Consider the following 22,223-nt stretch of genomic DNA (forward strand, 5'->3'; position numbering starts at 1 on the left):
ACGTGGCTAGAGGAAACAACACACAAATGCTACCCAGAGCACTGGCGGCGTAGATTGCATTATGGACTTTTCTGAAACACCCATGCACAATCAGCACGAGTACAGGAATGTCCTTGGTGAATGGGAGACGAGTGTACCTTTACATCTGTGAAGGGTGTGAGCCTGAAATGACCGCTGCTGATCATCTCTACATGGACCTTCCTCACTTAATGATTTCAGAACTGCCACCCAAATAAGGCTGGGGCTCAGAGAATTAAGCAGCTCATCCAAACCTCTAGTTGAGGGGCTCCTATTCTAGGAAACCACACACTAAGATTTAGACTCTCGGGACTTCCCTGGTGGTCCAGTGGTTAAGACCTCACCTTCCTATGCAGGGGGCTCAGGTTCAATCCCTGGTTGGACAGCAAAGATCCCATATGCCTCGTGGACAAGAAAGCAAAACGTAAAACAGAAGCCATACTGTAACAAATTCAATACACACTTTAAAAATGGGCCACATCAAAAAAAAAAAAATCTTTAAAAAAATATTTAGACTCTAGCAATCCTTGAGTGGGCTTCTCTGGTAGCTCAGCTGGTAAAAGAATTCGCCTGCAATGCAGGAGACCCCGGTTCGATTCCTGAGTTGGGACGATCCCCCAGAGAAGGAATAGGCTACCCACTCCGGTATTCTTGGATTTCCATGGTGGCTTAGTCGGTAAAGAATCTGTCTGCAATGTGGGAGACCTGGGTTCGATCCCTGGGTTGGGAAGACCTGCTGGAGGAGGGCATGGCAACCCACTCCAGTATTGTTGCCTGGAGAATCCCCATTGACAGAGGAGCCTGGCGTGTTGCAGTCCAGGGAGTCACAGCGTCGAACACGACTGAGTGACTAAGCACAGCACAGCAAAATCACTTAGTGATAAGCAAGTACTGTTCTGCAAAAAACTGAAATTCAAATTTGGTACTTACCTCCCTCTAAAAAAATAAATTTAAATACAGTCCAATTCCACATATTAGATAAAATTTACTGCCAATGCAATACCTAAGAATATAAATGCATGAAATTCAGGAACCAATCTAATAGTAGGGGGATTTATGCTTGTTCCTCCCATTGTTCAATCCAGACAAAAATCCAAAGGTTTTGTTTTGTTTTAATCTGCATGCTTTTTTAATAGTAAATTTCTTATCTTAATTTATGATACAGGTTTATTATCAAAGTAAGACAATAATTAACATTACTTAATTAACCCGTGATTAAGAATACAGGTCTTGATTCAGAAAGGCTGTAAAAATAATAATGAAGATGACTTTTTGCTTTTGGCGACTTCAGACAATAGCCTTGACAGGTTCACATGATCTGCTGCTCAAGGGAAGAAAGGCAGACCTGCACTAGCTCTTAGGGCTCTAAAGCGAATTGGTCAGCTGTGGCCGAGTTCGGCTTATTGATAGTTGATTTGGGCTGTTTTGTCTATTGTTTTGGAGTTTGTTTCAGGACATCAAAAATCTCTACTTTGAGTAGAGGGTTGGCTTAATTACCGTGGTTTAACAAATCCAGATATAAGCAAACTGGTCATCCTTCTCTCAGGTTTTGGTCATTTTTTCAGGTATTTACCATTTCTTTCTTTCTCTCTCTTTTTTTTTTTTTTTTTTTTGGCCACACGGCATGCGGGATCTTACTTCCTCAACCACTAAGACCACCAGGGAAATCCCTTAGTCAGTTTTCATATTTCCATAAAGGCACATTCTGAACCAAGTTAGACTTACCATTGATCTGACTCCTAGAAGCAACTTTATAGAATTCTCTTGGTTTTTAATTTATGGGTAAGTGAAGACACTATTTGGAGAAGGCAATGGCACCCCACTCCAGTACTCTTGCCTGGGAAAATCCCATGGATGGAGGAGCCTGGTACGCTGCAATCCATGGGGTCGCTAAGAGTCGGACACGACTGAGCGACTTCACTTTCACTTTTCAAGTTCATGCATTGGAGAAGGAAATGGCAACCCACTCCAGTGTTCTTGCCTGGAGAATCCCAGGGACGGGGGCGCCTGGTGGGCTGCCGTCTATGGGGTCGCACAGAGTCGGACACGACTGAAGCGACTTAGCAGCAGCAGCAGCAGCAGAAGACACTATTAAGTAATTACTTCATACCCCTAAATGGAGTCAGGAATGGCTACATATTAATATATGTAGTTCATCTGTGAAGATTGTTTTTAAAAATGATGGTTAAACTATGACAGTTATCACTCTACTAACATTTTTCTTCCTCGTTTATTTTTTTTTTTTAATGAAAAGAAGCAATCAAACCATGCAAGCTTACTTTGTAGTTGAATGCAAATTTCAATAGCTTGAAAAGACATCAGGGATTAACGATTAACCAATTCTCTGTACCTTTTATTTTAACTTTAATTTATTGGATGCCAACAATGTATTTGGCAGTACTTTAAAAAAGGAGACCCTGGCTGCTCTTTCTAGGCTTAAAAGATTAAGGCAAAAAAAATTACATGGTTCTTTTATTATCAAAGTAAAACTGTCAAATACTGTCAAACACTTTTAAATAGTTTTGAAAATTTAGTAACAGCTTTGCTATTAGAAGATTATAATGCTCCATTTACCAAAACAAAACATTTTACTATCTTTTTTTTTCTTTCGGTGTGATTAGCAGAAAAACTAGGTCTAAATTTTGTGGGTTTTCTCTTTAGATGATTTCAAAAACGATGTAAATCAAAACATGCATATCTATGAAACAGTGTGAGCCAAGGATATCTCTAATACAAGAAAAGCAAAAACAGCAAACAGTAATTAGATCTTAAATGGAAGGAAATGTTTCTAACAGAGTCTCAATACTGAAATATGAACTGAACAGAAGCTGCAAGTGTGTAGGTGGCATGAAGAGATGAGTTTTTCTTTTTTAATGCAAAAAAATTTAACACACAGTGCCCCTGGGTACAGTTTCTCTTTCAAGCCAGTACAATGTAGCATACCAGAGAAATTCCGTGTGAAGAGTACACCAGCGTTGCCCTTTGGATGGCGTCCCTGGACCTTCCACCACACGGTTCCTTCTGATCTGGTCAGCCAACCAGTTGCCACTGCCGTTACGCATGACAAATTTATCCAGGAACACTAATTGGCTTTCCGGACCATAAAACCAGTTATAATTTGAGTCTGCAATAGCCACAGTTCTTTGAAACCCTGAGGAAAGATGTTTGACAGAATTAAGATAAATTTAAATCTACATACTTCCATAAAGCCCCAATCATTCTGAATCCTTGTTGCAAATTGGAATCAATTGTCTTCTAGGATAAAAATAAGAAACAGAACCATGATCCCTTTGCTCTACCCCAATTAATCAAAATCCTTCCAAAGGTCTTCCACAAACCTTGTGTATAAGTTTGTTACATGGCAACTTGCCACTGGTAATGGAATGCTTATGTGTTGCTCAGCTTCCTCATTTTCCAGTGTCCATGCCATATGCAATTATACTTGTATGGATACATGGGCTATCTATCCTCTTGTGCATGGTGAGTCCCTGAACCTGGAATGAGCACTAGCTTTTCCACCAACACATCCCACATCCCAGGCCAAGATAATAACATAAAGTGTTTCAATTTGGCATTCAATACAGTAGAAGTAGAGAAGACTCTTGAGAGTCTCTTGGACTGCAAGTAGATCAAACCAGTTGATAATCCTAAAGGAAATCAACCCTGAATATTCACTGGAAGGATTGCTGTTGAAGTTGAAGCTCCAATACTTTGGCACCTGATGCCATGAGCCAACTCATGGGAAAAGACCACAATGCTGGGAAAGACTGAGGGCAAAAGGAGAAGACAGTGGCAGGGGATGACATGGTTGGATGGCATCACCGACTCAATGGACATGAACCTAAGCAAACTCCAGGAGATAATGAAGGACAGGGAATCCTGGCTTGCTGCAGTCCATGGAGTCGCAAAGAGTCAGACATGACTTAGCAAATGGACAACAACAACAGTAGAAATTAGAAGGTTTAGGGGAGAAACTGAGTATCTATAGGAAGAAAACAAAACCATTCCCAGAGAAGATCCTGCCCACATGTACTGTCAGAAGTTGAAGAAAAGAGAAAACAAATGTCAAGATCATATTGGAATAGGTCAGAAAAACAGAAGCAAGTAAGAACTGAATACTCCAGGCATCCTTGAAAAAGAATAATGGAAGAAAACTCTGGGTCAGACAGAAATACTTGTTACTACAATAGATAGTATAGAGGAAAAAAAATGTTGTTGAGAACAGATTGACTTAACACAAAATCCCTTCTAAAAATCCCTGCATGATCGTATTTACATAATTTATAGATAATGTTTTTGCTCCTGCCAGTTTAGTAAATGCTTGTCCAAGTAAATCTTGGAGAAGGCAATGGCACCCCACTCCAGTACTCTTGCCTGGAGAATCCCATGGACGGAGGAGCCTGGTGGGCTGCAGTCTATGGGGTCGCTAAGAGTCGGACACGACTGAGCGACTTCACTTTACTTTTCACTTTCATGCATTGGAGAAGGAAATGGCAACCCACTCCAGTGTTCTTGCCTGGAGAATCCCAGGGATGGGGGAGCCTGGTGGGCTGCCGTCTATGGGGTTGCACAGAGTCGGACACGATTGAAGTGACTTGGCAGCAAGTAAATCTTACTATAAATTGTGACTTTCTGAATCTTCTGCTAATCTGTGAGTACCTTAAAAGCAGATGGTATGTCTTATTACTCTTTGAATCCCTTGCCTATGATAGTGCCTGGCACATCAATGTTCAATAAAGGTTGTTTCACTAACTGAAACAAACATGAATTCTCCATTTAAAGGTGATTATATTGTCTTTTCCATCTTAGGAAGTGGCCATATACACAGTTCACAGCAAGTCAAAGCCCCAGTGTGGCAGATTATTAGATCTCAGATCAAATTACAAAGCTTTGAGGCTCCTTAAAGGCCCTTGCTTTAGATGGCCTGTGCTTACCAAGATAAACAAAGAAACAAGAGGCTTCTCCTGAATGTGCAAGGATAAGCAATAAAACAATAGGGTTCTGAATGTGAGTCTAAACCAAATCATAACATGGTTCTTCTGGGGGCTCTGTAGTATTTTTTGATAACTAATGCAATAATGGAGGTTCTATCCAATCCATGTGTATACAGCCAGAGCAAAAAGATTTAAAACCTGGATTGTTTGCTGTAGGTCTAGAATCACTCAACTAAAAATTGCATTTCACTGGGGCAAAATCCACCCTGATGAAAATTTACTCCTGTTTAGAAGTAAGCAGAGTTATAGTCTGCCCTAGAAATAAATTTAGTGAGAATAAAAGGCTTCTCTCTTCAAAGCCAGTTCTCTTAAAATGCTTACTAAAAGCTTACGACATAACAACAAGAAATTAGGGGTTTCATAGAAATTCATTTTTTTGGTTAGCTTTCTATATTTTATACCATTTATTTCAATATGGACTATTGCCCACCAGGCTCCTCTGTCCATGGAATCCGCAGGCAAGAATACTGGAGTGGATAGCCATTCTCTTCTCTAGGGGGTCTTCCCGACCCAGCGATCAAACCCATAAATATTAAAAGAGAATACTAAACCACCAAGTGTAATCGCTATTTTGAATTATGTCTGTATAGTTTAGAAGAAAAAATTTTAAACTAAAAAAAAAATAATAAATAGGATTAATTAGGGTTTACATATAAAGGAAAATAACATGTAACCATAAATATTTATATTTTTAGGTTCATGAAAAAGAGTTTGTATATGTACCCAAGTTTGTATACACACAAAAATAAAAGTACCATGGGACTACAAATTATATTTGATCTGTTATACTCCACGTTTTATAATATTTAAATCAGAAATCCTCACATTAACATCCAGAATATTCTTGGCTATATACAACTCTTAAATTCTTTGATTAAAAAAAAAATCCCTTTAACCTCAATATGGCTCAAATCCCACATTTCTTAATCTAGCCCATCTTCATAATCAGAAAAAATTATAATAAAGTTTTTTTCACTTCTAAGTCTTTACTGTACCTGGCAGAATGGTTCTATACATAAATGCAAAGTGTTGTTTAAGCCACGGGTGGCCAAAGTGGTTGATGTCAAAGTGCCTTTGAACAAGAAACATGTACTGGAAGAGTGATCTAGTGGTGTAGCTGCCATATGCAACTCCTTCATAGAGGGAGCCATCTGTCACCTCTCGGAGCAAGACCAGAGACTTCTCCATGATGGTCAGAACTTGTTTGGTCCATAAGTAAGCTTCCTGAAGGTACCCTAAAGGATGAAAACACATGAAAACAATGACTAAGGATGTAACAAAGCAGAAACAAAAATGTGGCCAAATTAAACCCTCTTAGTTATCTAACTATTTTATGCAAATTGCACTTGTTACAAATTGACATACTTCATGCCTGCAAGAAAAGATCATGTATATTGAGACTTTTATTCAATTTCTCTAAATCACCAACTGATAATATTTTTGAAGTTTTCCACTTCACAACAACTGTTGCCATTATTTTACAGAATCTGTAATAAGCTGCAAATTCTAGAAATGCTAAATGAACAGTCTCCAACTTATCCTGTTCTTAGAAGACAGCATCTCGTCCTTTATGTGCTTTTAGATGTCACAGCATCGGACAAGGCAGCACAGAGGGGTGGAGAGAGCGCTGGAGTGGTGATCTAAAGGTGACAAAAGTCACCTGCGAGTCCCACGTCTGCCAAAAATGAGCTACATGATTTTGTTCAAGTACTTCTTCACCTGCCACCGTTTTCATTTTCCCCAACTGAGAGTTAAAGGTCTAAAATATTTTATAAAATGCTTTTGACTCAGAAATGCTATTTTTCTATCTTTTTTGTGAAACCAGCATTTAGGCAACAATAACAATTCCTCACGTTTTGTAGCATTTAGAAGTTACATAGCACCAAACATAACCTTAATAACCTTACTTAATCCTTTTAACAACTCAATTATGCACTATTTCTCCAAAATTACAGAAAGGTTGACTTGTTCTCTGGCATACGACTAAAAGTGAACAGAGCTTTGATCTGAACCTAGGTCTTTAGATTTAAAGTTTGTTTTGTTTGCTTGTATTTAAAATACACAACCCCTAAGGATCAAATTAAGCTCCCAGTCTCCTAATGTGAGTAGACTTGTTATTTCTTTCCCATAGACATGTGCATGGTCATCCATGCTGAACTTTCTACCTTGGCCTACTAGATGTGCTGAGTATGGGGGCTTCCAGAGGCCCAGGTAACACCAGCTGTGTCCAAGCCTAAAGCCAGTCCCAGCCTAAGTAAGTTCCAGATCTCATCTCATGGGGGCAGCACCATTCTCAGGCTCTGCTGTGAACTGGCCCCTTCTCCCATCCAGCTCCACACCTGACATACCAGCCTTCTGGATAGGTTTTAATTTCCATTTTCTAATTATTAGGGTTTAAATCCCAATCATCTTAATCTTTTCCTCATCTGTATCCTCCATCTCCAGCCAGACACAAATGTGAATGATGTTTAAAATCAGGACTGCTATTCCACTGCTCCTCATATTTCATTACCTGATTTTCCTTATTTTTTCCTTCTAAAAAACTTTATCCAGGAGAGATGAGGTAATGTCTACCTTTGTAAATTTCAAATCTATCCACACGAGGTACCAATATTGTTGTTACTAATGTTCTGTCCTGTGTTTTTTCCAACACCCATATATCTTGCCTGGATTTCTCCTTATTTTCACTTATCCATATCCTATCTATCCTTCAAAGTTCTATGAACCATCACCTAAACTTGTTCTGCTGAATGCAAACTTAATACACTCATTTGATATTTAATCATAACTTCATGATACTCTTTATCTCATTCCCTGGTCTTATTACAAGTATGGTGTAATCATTTAAACATTTCATTTCTGTCTTCTTTCCAGTTGATTTGTAAACTGAATACATGTGATCCTGTGGGCCCTCTGTACCAAGCCTCAGACTGGGTTAGCAGAACAGAAAGTGAAAGTGTTAGTTCATTTAAGTCGCGTCCAACTCTTTGTCACCAAATGAACCATAGCCCGCCAGACTTCTATCTGTGGAATACCCCAGGCAAGCATACTGGAGTGGGTAGCACTCCCTTCTCCAGGAGGTCTCCACCCAGGGATTGAATCCAGGTCTCCTGCACTGTAGGTGGATTCCTTACCAACTGAGCCACCAAATCCTAATTCTTCCACTGCTGAGATGTCATGTGAATTCAGTGGGAGCTATACCTGTCAAAGCTACCACAGTCAGGATCTACAAGGCTGCTCTGAGCACATGGAATTACCGGTGCAGTGTGGCCAAGGTAGCTCCTAGAGTGAGAGCGAGGCAGCTGAGAAAGCCAGGGCTGTAAGCCTGATGACTAACAGAGACGTGAAGGACCAGGGATCCCACTCCTTTCTCTGCTCCCTCTGCTCCTCAGTGTGGGCCCTGCTTGTGGAAAAGCCCTGGAAGACTGCATCCCAGAGCAAACCATGACTTTACTCAGAAAACAAATGCCTGTGAAAACTCCTGCCAAGGCCAAATACAAATTGTGATCCAATTCGAGCCAGTATTTTAGATGCCTGTTTATCATCTGGAACAATTTTATCTACTGTGGAGAATGAAGAAATAAGCTCTATTCCTGCTGGTAAAGAACTAAAAATTTATCTAAGGGAATTAAACTGTACTAGACTAAAATCCAAGGCCCTGGACTACCATCCAGCTCACTCTAGGGTTCCTTCCACCAATTCATGATGCTATCTTTCCACAGGCCTGAGGATTTATAAATGGTCTGATGGTAGGTGTTCACATGGCTGGCTTTTTGACTTTTAAAATTTGGTTTGTATTCGTGAGAGTGGGGGGCAAAAATTTACACTCTTAGTCAAGGCTTTCCTTAAGTTACTATAAATCGAATTTTTATTTTCAGAAAGGCAACAAAATATAGTGGAAAGACAATGAAGTTTGAATTTGGCTAGAATTGGGTCCAAAGCCCAGCTACCTTATATAGTTGATGTGAGAATTAAATAAAATATGGGCAAGGATTAGCACATGCCACATGCTCCATTAATTTTAGTTTCCTTTCCTCTAAGACCTAATTAAAAGTGATGGTTGATATGACAAGGGAGAAACTTAGGCTTGGGTAAAATCTGATACTGGATAATCTACAAAATGCTTACTAAGTCTTATGGGGAAAATAATCAAGAGTTAAACTCTTTTAATTTTTTTAATTAAAAAAATTTTTTTTGAGTTAAACTATTTTAGATTTTCCAGTTATTAGTATATATTTAATATTCTAATAATTCACTGTGAACCAAGGGTCATTTTTCTTATACACAACCTTATTTAGTTATTTAAAGATGTCTCTCAACAGGAGCTGTAATTAAGTCAGAATTACAAGAACAAAGAAAATGTGATGGCAGAAACCAACACAATTATTATAAAGCAATTATTCTTCAATTAAAAATAAATAAATATAATTATAAAAAAAGAAAATGTGATATTAGCAATTATATAATACAATAAGGCAAAGCAGCTATATGGTCCATAAAAGTCAACTGTTAATTTGACCTGAATGATCTAGATTAACTGATTTTATTTTTAAAGATTTTTCTTGATGTGGACCATTTTTAAAGTCTTTATTGAATCTGTTACAATACTGTTTCTGTTTTATATTTGGTTTTGTGGCCCCAAGGTGTGTGGGATCTTACCTCCTCAACTAGGGATTGAACCAGGATGCCCTGCATTGGAAGGCAAAGTCTAAACCACTGGACCACCAGGGAAGTCCTTAGATAGACTCTTTTAAAGTCTTTAGAGGGGAAGAAAAGAAGCAATATATTGACACACAACCTGTGTGTGAGGAATATTCAGTTCAAATAATAAACCACCTGTTTAGCTTTTATAAACTCTATCCAGGCTGGTTGCCTTCACTGTCAAAAACTGGAAAAAGGAATATTCACCACTGATCCTGTGTGTAAGGATATGACTTGGGACAATAAGAGAGCATACTAAAGTAATAAACAGGCTCATGTAACAAGCAGAAATGAGGAAAGAGAGGTCTCTCAACTCTCCACGCGGTGCCCGAGGTAATATTATCATCGTCTGGGCTTAGTTAGGAGCCAAGTGTGACCATGTACTTAGACTAGTTATAGAAATGTTTGGTTCACAATGTGGTAACTGTGACTGATGTCAGTTCAAGGCATTCCTCGGCCGTACATACCTTGATTCATCAGAACCAGGCTTCCTGTGAGCAAGGCCATGCAGTTGGTGGGCTGATGATTGTGCAGGTATTGAAATCCCCATCCTCTCCTGTATGAAGTCTCATACATATACCCCGAGGCATTGGCAATCACTTCAAGAAACTTCTCCTGTTGTGTCTTGCTCAGGTAGTTGTACAAGAAGTCATAGGCAGTGGCAAAACCAACCAGGGAGTGAGCAAGCGGGACTTCATCCCAAGGAGCATCTTTCACCAACCTATAAAGGAAAAGAGACCATGCAAATGAGGGCCACATGGCTCAGAGCTCTCACCACACTTTTCAAGAATCTACTTCTCAGAACAACAAAGGACACAAGTGAAGGTACAGTCCAGAAGGTTTCATGACATAAAAAACAGATTTCCCTCCACATAAGACACAAGCATAAAAGACTGTCTAATGTGAAAATCACAGACTTAACATTTTCTCTTTCCAGTTTCAGGCAACATTAAAATGTTAATTTTTAGGTTTTTTTTTTAACTCTTGATGAGAGATAGAAGAGTATATTTATATTCTCAAAGGATTGAAAGTACATAATATGTAGTGGCCGAGCAAAATTCTCTGGACTAACCCATAACTAGTGCTCGCCCTCCCCTTTCTACCTGCAGTAGGGTTCTTGGCTCTGTTCTACGACGGTCATGCTAAAACAGTTAAAAGCGTTTATATATCCCATCTTACTTCCCATAGGCTGATCCAGGTGAAGGTACCATGGTATATAGTCTAGGTCCTCTCAATCTAGGCAGATGCACTTGGTCAACGTTATGTTGAGGAGAGTGGCTAGAAAGCTGGTGTAAGTGAGTAAAGTGAGCCGATTCCAATTCAGATTTCTGCATCTCATTTTTTTCTCAGAGTGAACTCCATCGATTTCAAGGATCTTCAAGCACTTTTTTAGGGAAGTCTAAAAGCTAATCCGTGAAGTATTAAAATTTCCTTTTCTAGGAAGGAAAAAGACATGTCTGCTTGACTTGCTATGTAATTCTGCAAAATTGGGTTGGCAAAAAAAAAAAACCTGAATAAACTTTTTTGGCCAACCCAATACATTAATAGTATGTGGCCTACAGAAAACAGGAAGCTAAAAAGGATCTTTCACAATCACGGTTCTATGGAATGATCCAGGAAACCCTCCCTATCTGTTCAGGATGTATTTGAGTGATCTCTCAAAGAGGGAAACAAATGAAGGGTGTACTGTACTTGTGGGAGGTGGAAGACAGCTCTCAACTAGGGATTAAACGAAAGCTTAACATTTCTATGCCAGAGCCTCTTTTTGGCAAACTAGTAAAGCCTCAGCTTCTTTCTCAATATGTTTTAAAACTCCTAACATACAATACACAGGGGTACCAGGAAATGTATTATTTTGAAATATAATGATCAGTACAGATATTTTTTAAAACTGTGATATATGTGCTCCTTTATTAAGATATTAAAATTCAAGATGTAATGGCTAGGATAGTAACTATGGTAATTTGTAAGTAGTGATGAATATACATAATATTTTGAGATGTATACAGTAACTGTATGATAGGAAAATATCTGTGAAAAAGACACAGGTTCTCAGATTGCTAGAGTTGGTTATCCAGATACATGATTTAGAAGAGACGCTAAAATTTCAGGCACAGTGAAAATTTAGATGTAATACTTCTCTCACACAAACCCCACAGACATAGATTAAGAAAACTTAAGTTCTGAGAGACTACTTCTTCTAGATTGTGTTTCTCCTCTAGGACTTTATATCAGGTTGGCCAATAGGATCATTTCCATTTCCATAATGGAAAACCCCGAACAAACCTTTTGGCCAACCCAATACTAAAGACCTGATCATCTTAGAGAGGCCTTCTCTGCCCACTCTGTCAGTGTTACTCCTCAGCCCACAGCATTTCATTCACCTTCTTCATTTCTTTGTCCTCCTGGCATTTAAGTACATCTGTCTATGTGTGGGTTTCTCAGGTGGCGCAGTGGTGAAGAACACACCTGTCAGTACAGGAGAAGCCAGAGACATAGGTTTGATCCCTGGGTTGGGAAGATCCCTTGGAGAAGGAAATGGCAACCTACTCCAGTACTCTTGCCTGGACAGTTCTATAGACAGAGGAGCCTGGTGGGTTATACTCCATGGGATCACAAAGAGCTGGACACGACTGAGCAAGTAACATGCAATAGACACGTGTGTGCTCAGTCGTGTCCAACTCTCTGTGACCTTCATGGACTGTAGCCCGCCAGGCTCCTCTGTCCATGGAATTCTTCAGCAAGAATACTGGAGTGGGTCGCCATTTTCTTCATCAAGGGATCTTCCCAACCCAGGGATTGAACCTAGGTCTCCCGCGTTGCAGGCAGATTCTTTACTGTCTGAGCCACCAGGGAAGCCCAGGTTTATGTGTACGTATCCTCTACCAGAACTGAAGTTCTAAAAGGCAGAATTATATTTTCTCCTCTGCTGTATTCACTGCTGGATCCCCAATCCCATAACACTGACTGGCACACAGGAGACTTTTAATAAATCTTTCGGGGAAGCAAGAAAAAAAGAAGGAACAAGCCTGTGGGCCACACTGTTGACAGTGAATATGTGATGATTAAGAAATCAGCAGTTTGGAAAAATCGCTCGGTATTTAACAATACTCTCAGTGTTTGGTTAGCTATGCTAATGATACAGCCTGGCGCTAACATGACTGAAGTGGATGAGCTTCTTAACCAGTTGGCCACGGAGAAAGCCACCCTGCCAGTCCGCTTGCCAGTGTGTGTACTGGTTGTAAACAGACTGTGAAGAGGATGAATTAATTCCCTATTTCTAGGAAAGAAAACAACTCACACTGCAAGCTCACTGCCAGGGAGTTAGAAACACAGTCTTCACTGATTCATGGTGACCGTGGAGCCGGACAGAGAACCCAAAGCATTTTCCCCCCAGCCCTGCGTCTCTGCAACCATGTCATCTATAAATGACAGCACACGCGCCCAGCTGTGATAAAGCTGACAGCAACGAGCTGCGACCACCTACTGCAGGCTGACATGTCTGATACACCCATGAACTTACCAGTCAACTTACTTTTATCGATAAAAAACAATTTCCAAGCTCCCACATACAGCTGCTTATTCTAAGCAGTTTCCAATTCAACAAAACACTAGTACACTGAAATTTTTTTTTAAGTTCCTCATTGTAAGTCAATGCTTCATTAAAAAAAACTTTAAATTATGTAATAAAAAAAAAATCTTTAAAAAAAGTTCCTGGTACCATCAGATGCATCACTATATCCTTATGAAATCTGACCTAAGAGATTATTTAAATTCTTTACTAATTCTTATGCAGATGCAGAGAGTAATTATGGATGAGAGCATAGTTTACCATCATGGAAACCAAAGGAAATTTGCTTCTAGCTCATGAATGGCAGTAAAAATCTATCTTACTCAGTGTCATCCTAACCATCAGTTTGTCGGTTTATACTAAAGAATCACATTAAGAGGTGAATCATGAAAAAAGATAGATATTAATTTATGAATTTTATCTCACTTTAAAATATCTATATGTACATATCCACCAATCTTTTGAAGGTGAGCCAAAAGTCTTCTCTTTGAATGTGGGTCTATGGATCAGTGTCATTATTTTTCCCTGCAAAGAACACATAACAACACAATTTTCAGCCTTGGTTTCTCTAATATAGGAAGAAATTAAAGACATTTGTGAAGGAATATAGAATCCTTCCAGAATTTTGAGTTTTTCCCTAAACTTTCTCTAATCTCATCCATATTAAATTATGATGGAAGTTTTTTATAGTAAGTCATTCCAAAGCATTTAAGCATTTAGAAACATTTTTTTTAACTTACACTTATTCTATTTGTAGATTATTAAAACTGTACAATTAAATGTATTAGTGATTATATGTATTAGGAAAGATCTACCCATCTGAATGCAGAGAGTTCCAAAGAATAGCAAGGAGAGAAGAGGAAACCTTCCTCAATGATCAGTGCAAAGAAATAGAGGAAAACAATAGAATGAGAAAGTCTAGAGATCTTTTCAAGAAAATTAGTGATACCAATGGAACATTTCATGCAACAATGGGCAGAATAAAGGACAGAAATGGTATGGACCTAACCGAAGCAGAAGATATTAAGAAGAGGTGGCAAGAATACACAGAAGAACTGTACAAAAAAGATCTTCATGACCCAGATAACCATGATGGTGTAATCACTCACCTAGAGCCAGAATCCTAGAATTCGAAGTCAAGTGGGCCTTAGGAAGCATCATTACAAACAAAGCTAGTGAAGGTGACAGAATTCCAGTTGAGCTCTTTCAAATCCTCAAAGATGATGCTGTGAAAGTGCTGCACTCAATATGCCAGCAAATTTGGAAAACTCAGCAGTGGCCACAGGACTGGAAGGGTCAGTTTTCATTGCAATCCCAAAGAAAGGCAATGCCGAAGAATGCTTACACTACCACACAATTCACTCATTTCACACACATGCAAAGTAATGCTCAAAATTCTTCAAACTAGGTTTCAACAATATGTGAACCAAGAACTTCCAGATGTTCAAGCTGAATTTAGAAAAGGCAAAGGAACCAGAGATCAAATTGCCAACATCCCACTGGATCATAGAAAATGCAAGAGAATTCCAGAAAAACATCTACTTCAGCTTCACTGACTATGCTAAAGCCTTTGACTGTGTGGATCACAACAAATGGTGGAAAATTCTTATACTAGACCATCTTAACTGCCTCCTGTGAAACCTGAATGCAGGTTAGAATCGGACACGAACAACGGACTGGTTCCAAATTCCGAAAAGAGTACATCAATGCTATATTGTCACCCTGCTTATTTAAGTTATATGCAGAGTACATCATGTGAAATGTCAGGCTGGAGGAAGCACAAGCCGGAATCAAGATTACTGTGAGAAATATCAGTAAGCTATATGCAGATGACACCACACCAAATCCTCCATCCATGGGATTTTCCAGGCAAGAGTACTGGAGTGGGTTGCAATTTCCTTCTCCAGGGGATCTTCCCAACCCAGAGATCGAACTGGATCTCCCTCATTGTAGGCAGACGCTTTACTGTCTGAGCCACTGGACAGCCAAGTATGACAAAGAGTGAAGAGGATTAGAGCTTCTTGGTGAAGGTGAAAGAGGAGAGTGAAAAAGTTGGCTTAAAATTCAACATTCAAAAAACTAAGATCATGGCATCAGGTCCCGTCTCTTCATTACAAATAGATGGGGAAACAATGGAAACAGTGAGAGACTTTATTTTCTTGGGCTCCAAAATCACTGCAGACGGTAACTACAGCCATGAAATTAAAAGACACTTGCTCCTTGGAAGAAAAGCTATGACCAACCTAGGCAGCATATGAAAAAGCAGAGACATTGCTTTCCCAACAAAGATCTGTCTAGTCAAAGCTATGGTTTTTCCAGTAGTCATGTATGGACTTGAGAGTTGGACCATAAAGAAAGCTGAGTGTCAAAGAATTGATGCTTTAAACTGTGATGCTGAAGAAGACTCTTGAGAGTCCCTTGGACTGCAAGATCAAACCAGTCCATTCTAAAGGAAATCAGTCCTGAATATTCATTGGAAGCACTGATGCTGAAGCTGAAATTCCAATACTTTAGGCCACCTGATGGGAAGAAAATAACCTGAAGCTGGGAAAGACTGAAGGCAGGAGGAGAAGGGGACGACAGAGGATGAGATGGTTGGATGGCATCACCAATGGACATGAGTCTGAGCAAGCTTGTGGAGATGGTGAAGGACAGGGTAGCCTGGCGTGCTGCAGTCCATGGGGTCGCAAAGAGTCAGACATGACTGAACAACAATAACGTATTAGTGAAAGTGGCATAAACTGATTTGAGAACAAATACAACTGATACTTGCTAAGCACATAATCCTACTGGTGGCAACAGAAATGAATAGACACAGTAGAAGGTGGCCCAGCAGCCTTGACATTCAGCAATCTGTGAGGGCTGCTGCCAGTTACACAAGGCATGGAGGTTAATTTCATTGGCAATTCAGTTAAGCGGTGGTTGGTTAAGAAAATTAAAGAAGTTAAGAGGTTAGTTAGGAACATTTTTACTATATTCCTCTTTTTATAAGCTGTACTTTGACCTGTTTAGACAGCTGTTCTTAAACCAAGGCCCATGAACCCCTGGGGTCTCTTGAGACTCTTTCAGGGGATTCATGAATAAAAATTATTCACATAATAGTATAAAGATGTTATATATTGATATTCACACTGATGGTGCAGAAGCACTAGTGGGTTAAAAATGTTGGCAAGAAAGCTCAGCAAGAATCCAGGTAGGGGCACTGAACTGCTCTAGTAATCCTTGTAAGATTCTGCACACTGCCATGCACTCTAAGTTTTAAAGAAAAACAATTACACTTAAGAATATCTTTAATAAACCCAGTTTCATTTAAGAATATCCTTCATAAAGTGGTAAAAATGATTGATTTTATAAAATATCAACCTTTTTAGTACATATCTTTCTAATATCCTGAGTGATGAAATGGAAAGTATGTATAAAGCACTGTAGGTAGTAAAGTACATAACTGTCATGAGGAGAAGAAATTGTGCATTGAGTTGAGAGAGCAACCAGCTCCTTTGTTTTTTTATGAAATATCATTTTTACATGAAAGAATGACTCACTGACAAATTTCAGTTTTTTAGACTTGGGTATTTAAGTGGAAGTTCTCTTGAAACAAGGAAGCCTTCCAGTTCAAGGAAAATGTTTTGCTGACAGTGACAAAATTTGAGCTTTCAATCAATCAAAAAAAAAAAAAAGAATTTTGGAAAACTTGTTACCATGAACTTAAAAGTTTAACAATATTTTAATAAGACTTTTCTGATAAGGTCAGTGATAACAAATGTGCAGGAGATGTAAAAGACGCAGGTTCAATCCCTGGGTTGGGAAGATCCCCTGGAGAAAGAAATGGCAACCCACTCCAGTGTTCTTGCCTGGAGAATTCCATGGACAGAGGAGCCTGGCAGGATATGGTCCACAGGGTTGCAGAGTTGGACACGACTGAAGCAGCTTAGCATGCATATACAAACGTGTCAACATTTCAGAGATGGGAATAACTCAGAGAATAAACATTCAAATAAATAGGCATGACATTACAAAACCATGCAAAGATAAAAGATTCATTTTAAGTGCAAAACATAGCAGTGGACTTTTTACCAGTTAAAATATATAAGGAGCTCATTAACTAACATAATTTCAGAATCCACATTGAAACTAACTTTTAAAATACAGATTCCACATAAAACTAACTTATACAAAACTACCATATGTCAAGTTCTAGTATGGTATCAAAGAAAGTGAAAGTGAAGTCGCTCAGTCGTGTCCGACTCTTTGCGACCCCATGGACTGTAGCCTATCAGGCTCCTCTGTCCATGGGATTTTCCAGGCAAGAGTGCTGGAGTGGATTGCCATTTCGTTCTCCAAAGCTATCCATAATTATCTGAAAAGACTCCTCAAATAACCCTCCCTTTTTAGTCACATGTCTGTATGAAGCTGGATTTTCTTCATGTATTTCAACCTAAATACTACATTGTAACCAACTGAATACAGAAGCAGATATTTAAGATTTGCAACCATGTAAAACAATGACCTCTTTCACACTGAATATTTTGTTTCCAAAAACCTGGCTATTTTTTCCTAAAAATATGTTACCTATGTTAATATGAAATTGCTTCTTTTTTTCAAATGAATGAATAAATATTTTTTAAAATTTCTTAGATTTAGTTTCTAGTATGGTAAATTTTAATGGGCATAGCCCACATAAACAAAGCTCTTTGATGTTCAGTGTCATTAATTTTTAAGAATGTAAAAGAATTCTGAGTCCAACATTTTAAAAATCTGCTGCCTAGAATATTTCCAAAGGTGAATTTAAGTGAATTTATGTGAAAAAGAATGATGAGAACATAGAAACTATGAATTGCCCAGGTTGGAACACACAGTATTGATAGGGAAAGGCATAGGATTTATCATGATGTGCTGTTACCATAAATCAAGTTATGACTGTAAAAGGAAGAGATATAGTAACCTTTCCAAAATTAGTAGCTTCATTAATCAGAATTTTTATGATAATTTTATGGAGACAGATTGCTTCTATTATCAAAAACGCATTTGAACTACTATGTAAAGAGTACAAAAATAGGCAGTCTAAGGAGCCTATTACTTAAAAGCTTGACAGCCTACTTGATGAAATGATAAAACAGTCACCATAGTAACAATGTTGGCATCTACTTTCATTTGCATAGATTTGAGTTTTAAATGATCAAATAATTATATTAAAAACTTTTTCATATAGTCTTAGTAGAAACGTAGTCTGAAACATAGTCTGTAGAAAATTATTATCTGTGAAAAGATTAATACTTAGATATCTAAGATTAACCTCAGGCACTATAATGTTTGCAGAATACTTTGTATAATATCATTTAAATTTTTATACTATTTCATTGACAAATACTGTTAAAGTGAATATTTGGAGTAATAGAGGTTCTATATTCAAAAACCTAAGAGCTGTCAAGAAATCACTGATATTTATTTAAATGCATCAATAATTTATTTTTTAAAATACTAGAAACAATGGGATAATGTAACTCCCTTTATAATATTTTGATTATTAGCTCTGTTTTCGAGCACTTTTTACAGCTTGACAATTTTATACCAGGCTTTTCATATGTAACTACATTTTGAAGGTCATGATTTGATTGATTCATGGTATAGGTAAGTTTATGTGTTTTCACAGGTATGTCTGAATGAGGTTCCACTGTTTATTAAACCTTTCCGAAAAGCGGAACTCAAAATAATCCTTCTTTTTTTTTCATTTTAAGATAATACATAGTTTTATAATCTATAAAATATTTATATAGTAAATTCATAAAGTAGAAGACTCATATTTAAAAATCTGTTTTATTTTAGACAGTAGACGTTTATGTAAATATAAATTTAAGAGAAAATGAAGTAAGATTTAAAGGAATTAAGAATTTGAATGTAGAACACAGTGATGAACTCTTCAGAAATTCCCAAATATAACTTTACAGAGCAGAGCAGCACCAATTTCACATTTGCCAGCTCCACTGAAGTTATGTCTAATGCACATAAGCCACACCTTTGCCTACAGCACGTACTTGGTCACACCAACAAAACACACTAATATAAGGCCAGTTCTATTTTTAAATATATATCAATTCATTCAAAACTGTCCTAAAGACAGTCACCAGACAGACAGTCATTCCATTTTTCAACCAAATGTCTCTGTATGCTTGGAAACAAACTCCTGTAAGTTAGGAGAGTCCTGTGTTACCAAGGTTTTTAAAAGTATGACTAATGGCAGTTGTGATTCATCTTTTTTTCCGCGAAGTTAAACATAAAAACTAGCCATAAATGTTAAATGTCAGTAATATGTTACATTTTGTAAGTAATTCCTACAACATTTAGCCAAAGGAAGTGGATTTCTAACCTGGCCGTGTCTGTGAAGCACAGTGGGACCCTGAGAATTGTGAATTGTGAATGGCCAACAAGAGCCAAGTAAGCCTGGAATACAGAGAAACTTGATCTGGGGGCCTCTGAGCAGGAGCAAGCTACCTAAGGGGCATGTTCAACTCAACTCTGGCCTGGCGTGTAGTCCATATTCCAAGTGTTTGATCAGGAGACTAAGGGGCGGTATTTGCAACATGAAGCAAAATTAAGTATAGCTGGGAGGAAAGAGAAATTTATACTTCATGTTAATTAAGCACGTAGTGTGTGCCACACCCTTTACATACTTATTTCATTTAATCTTCAAAACTGACATTAGATACAATATCCCCATTTCATGGATTGTAAAAGTGGTGTTTGGACAGGAAAATTATTCATTGAATATCACATAGTTAAGGTAAATGATGAGTCATGAACGGAATCCAGGACTATCTGAATCTAGAATTTTTACTTCTTCTTAGTGGGAAGTACTGTGCTTTTAAAGAAAGTCACCAATTTTGCATAAGAACCCAGCCAGAAGAAAGAGCTAGTCGGCAAACCTACCAAGAGCTAAACTAGGCAGAAGGGAACTTATGCTGAAATATAACACAGGATTCCAAAGCCCCACCATCTTCAAGACAGAAAGAAGGTACAAGATGTGGGGAAAGGGGCAGACATGAGAAATGACAATGTGCTTACATGGTTCTTCAGGGTCCACCCAAGGAACATGTGATTCCAACCACAAAATATTCCTGAAACAATTCTTCTCCCTGCAGACCTCTGGTGAGCCTGGGGCTCCTAATGTACTGTTCCAGGTGCGGCTGGTCCAGGGGCTGTTTGGCTTGAACCTGCATGCTGAGAATCTTCAACTCCTTAAGCTAGCCAAGACTAGAGACACAAATAGACAATGAGTTTTCCTTTTTGAACTTCTACTTTGCACCCTGTATGTGTACTTAGTCGTTCAGTCATGTCCAACTCTGTAACTCTATGTACTGCCATTTGCCAGGCAGGCAAGAATACTGGCATAGGCTTCCCAGGTGGGTCAGCAGATAAAGAATCCGCCTGCCAATGCAGGAGACACAGAAGATGCAGTTTCAATCCCTGGGTCAGGAAGATCCCCTGGAGAAGGATTTGACATCTCTGTGTCTAGTTCCCCAGGGGATCTTCCTGACCCAGGGATTGAAACTGCATCTTCTGTGTCTCCTGCATTGGCAGGCGGATTCTTTATCTGCTGACCCACCTGCGAAGCCCACTTTAGAACAACCGCTAGGATAGCAGAAGGACAGAACTAGAATTGACTATATAAAGACATCTTCCATGAAATTAGAAGACACTTACTCCTTGGAAGGAAAGTTATGACCAGCCTAGATAGCATATTCAAAAGCAGAGACATTACTTTGCCAACAAAGGTCCGTCTAGTCAAGGCTATGGTTTTTCCAGTGGTCATGTATGGATGTGAGAGTTGGACTGTGAAGAAGGCTGAGCGCTGAAGAATTGATGCTTTTGAACTGTGGTATTGGAGAAGACTCTTGAGAGTCCCTTGGACTGCAAGGAGATCCAACCAGTCCATTCTGAAGGAGATCAGCCCTGGGATTTCTTTGGAGGAAATGATGCTGAAGCTGAAACTCCAGTACTTTGGCCACCGCATGCGAAGAGCTTACTCACTGGAAAAGACTCTGATGCTGGGAGGGATTGGGGGCAGGAGGAGAAGGGGACAACAGAGGATGAGATGGCTGGATGGTATCACTGACTTGATGGATGTGAGTCTGAGTGAACTCCAGGAGTTGGTGATGGACAGGGAGGCCTGGCGTGCTGCGATTCATGGGGTCGCGAAGAGTCAGACATGACTGAACGACTGAACTGAACTGAAAGACATCTTCGGGGAAAACGATGTATCAACTCAGAACTAAAAAAGGCCATTTTCTTCCACAATCTTCATTTCTATATTCATGAAATCACTGGATTCAATATAGAGCACTACCACTTAACTTCATTTTAAAGCTATACATTTAATATTGCAAATATTAAATTCTAAAATTAAAAAGTGTAGGTCAGTCTGGCCCTACTCAAGAATACTGAGGAGTCAATTATGCAAAAGCAGAAACTAAAAAGAATATTCTTTTTTACTTAAAAAGTATTCTATATGGTTTACAGAGAAAATGAATTAGTCTGAATGTCAAAACATACCAAGTTAATATAAATAAAACATAGAAGAGTGTTGTTAAACGGGAAATGGCACTGCCATGTCATTATTCCAATGTTTAATGCACTGACACAAAGTCTTTCTATCCAAATACTCAATTTATGCTATCCCAAGTATAATCTACATAAATGGAACCAAACAGCATTCATAATTGTAATCCATTTTTGCTGGCCAAGTGTGTTTTGGGCTATTGCCTAGCCTAAAAAGGTAAGTAGGAGAAACACTGTAAGTATGATTCAAATTTGATAACAAGACCTCTGTTCTGTAAGAATGGCAGAGCTCAAAGGAGTAGAGTTTAAAACAGGCTTACCTATCAAATTCTAATAATGAATTATGAAAGAATCAGTTATAATGGAGAAATTTCTGAAACTTGAAA

The 22,223-nt window shown here is 38.6% G+C and overlaps 1 protein-coding gene across 8 annotated transcripts in view; it reads right to left on the reverse strand.

Annotated features, from left to right (window-relative positions):
• DSE (dermatan sulfate epimerase) overlaps nt 1–22,223 on the reverse strand; it is a 76,965-nt gene that overhangs the window by 2,759 nt on the left and 51,983 nt on the right. For 5 of the 8 annotated variants that reach the window (XM_055535116.1, XM_055535115.1, XM_055535114.1 and 2 more), the window contains 3 exons: nt 10,181–10,434; nt 6,008–6,247; nt 2,962–3,169 (listed from right to left, as the gene is read on the reverse strand). In XM_055535116.1, the coding sequence (XP_055391091.1) occupies nt 2,962–3,169; nt 6,008–6,247; nt 10,181–10,434 (702 nt within the window). Of the gene's footprint in view, nt 1–2,164; nt 3,170–6,007; nt 6,248–10,180; nt 10,435–20,343; nt 20,618–22,223 lie in introns of those variants that run through there. The other 3 variants (XM_055535118.1, XM_055535119.1, XM_055535120.1) reach the window with 3 other exon arrangements.

Source organism: Bubalus kerabau, chromosome 9, assembly GCF_029407905.1.
Source record: "Bubalus kerabau isolate K-KA32 ecotype Philippines breed swamp buffalo chromosome 9, PCC_UOA_SB_1v2, whole genome shotgun sequence".
NCBI lineage: Eukaryota > Metazoa > Chordata > Mammalia > Artiodactyla > Bovidae > Bubalus > Bubalus kerabau.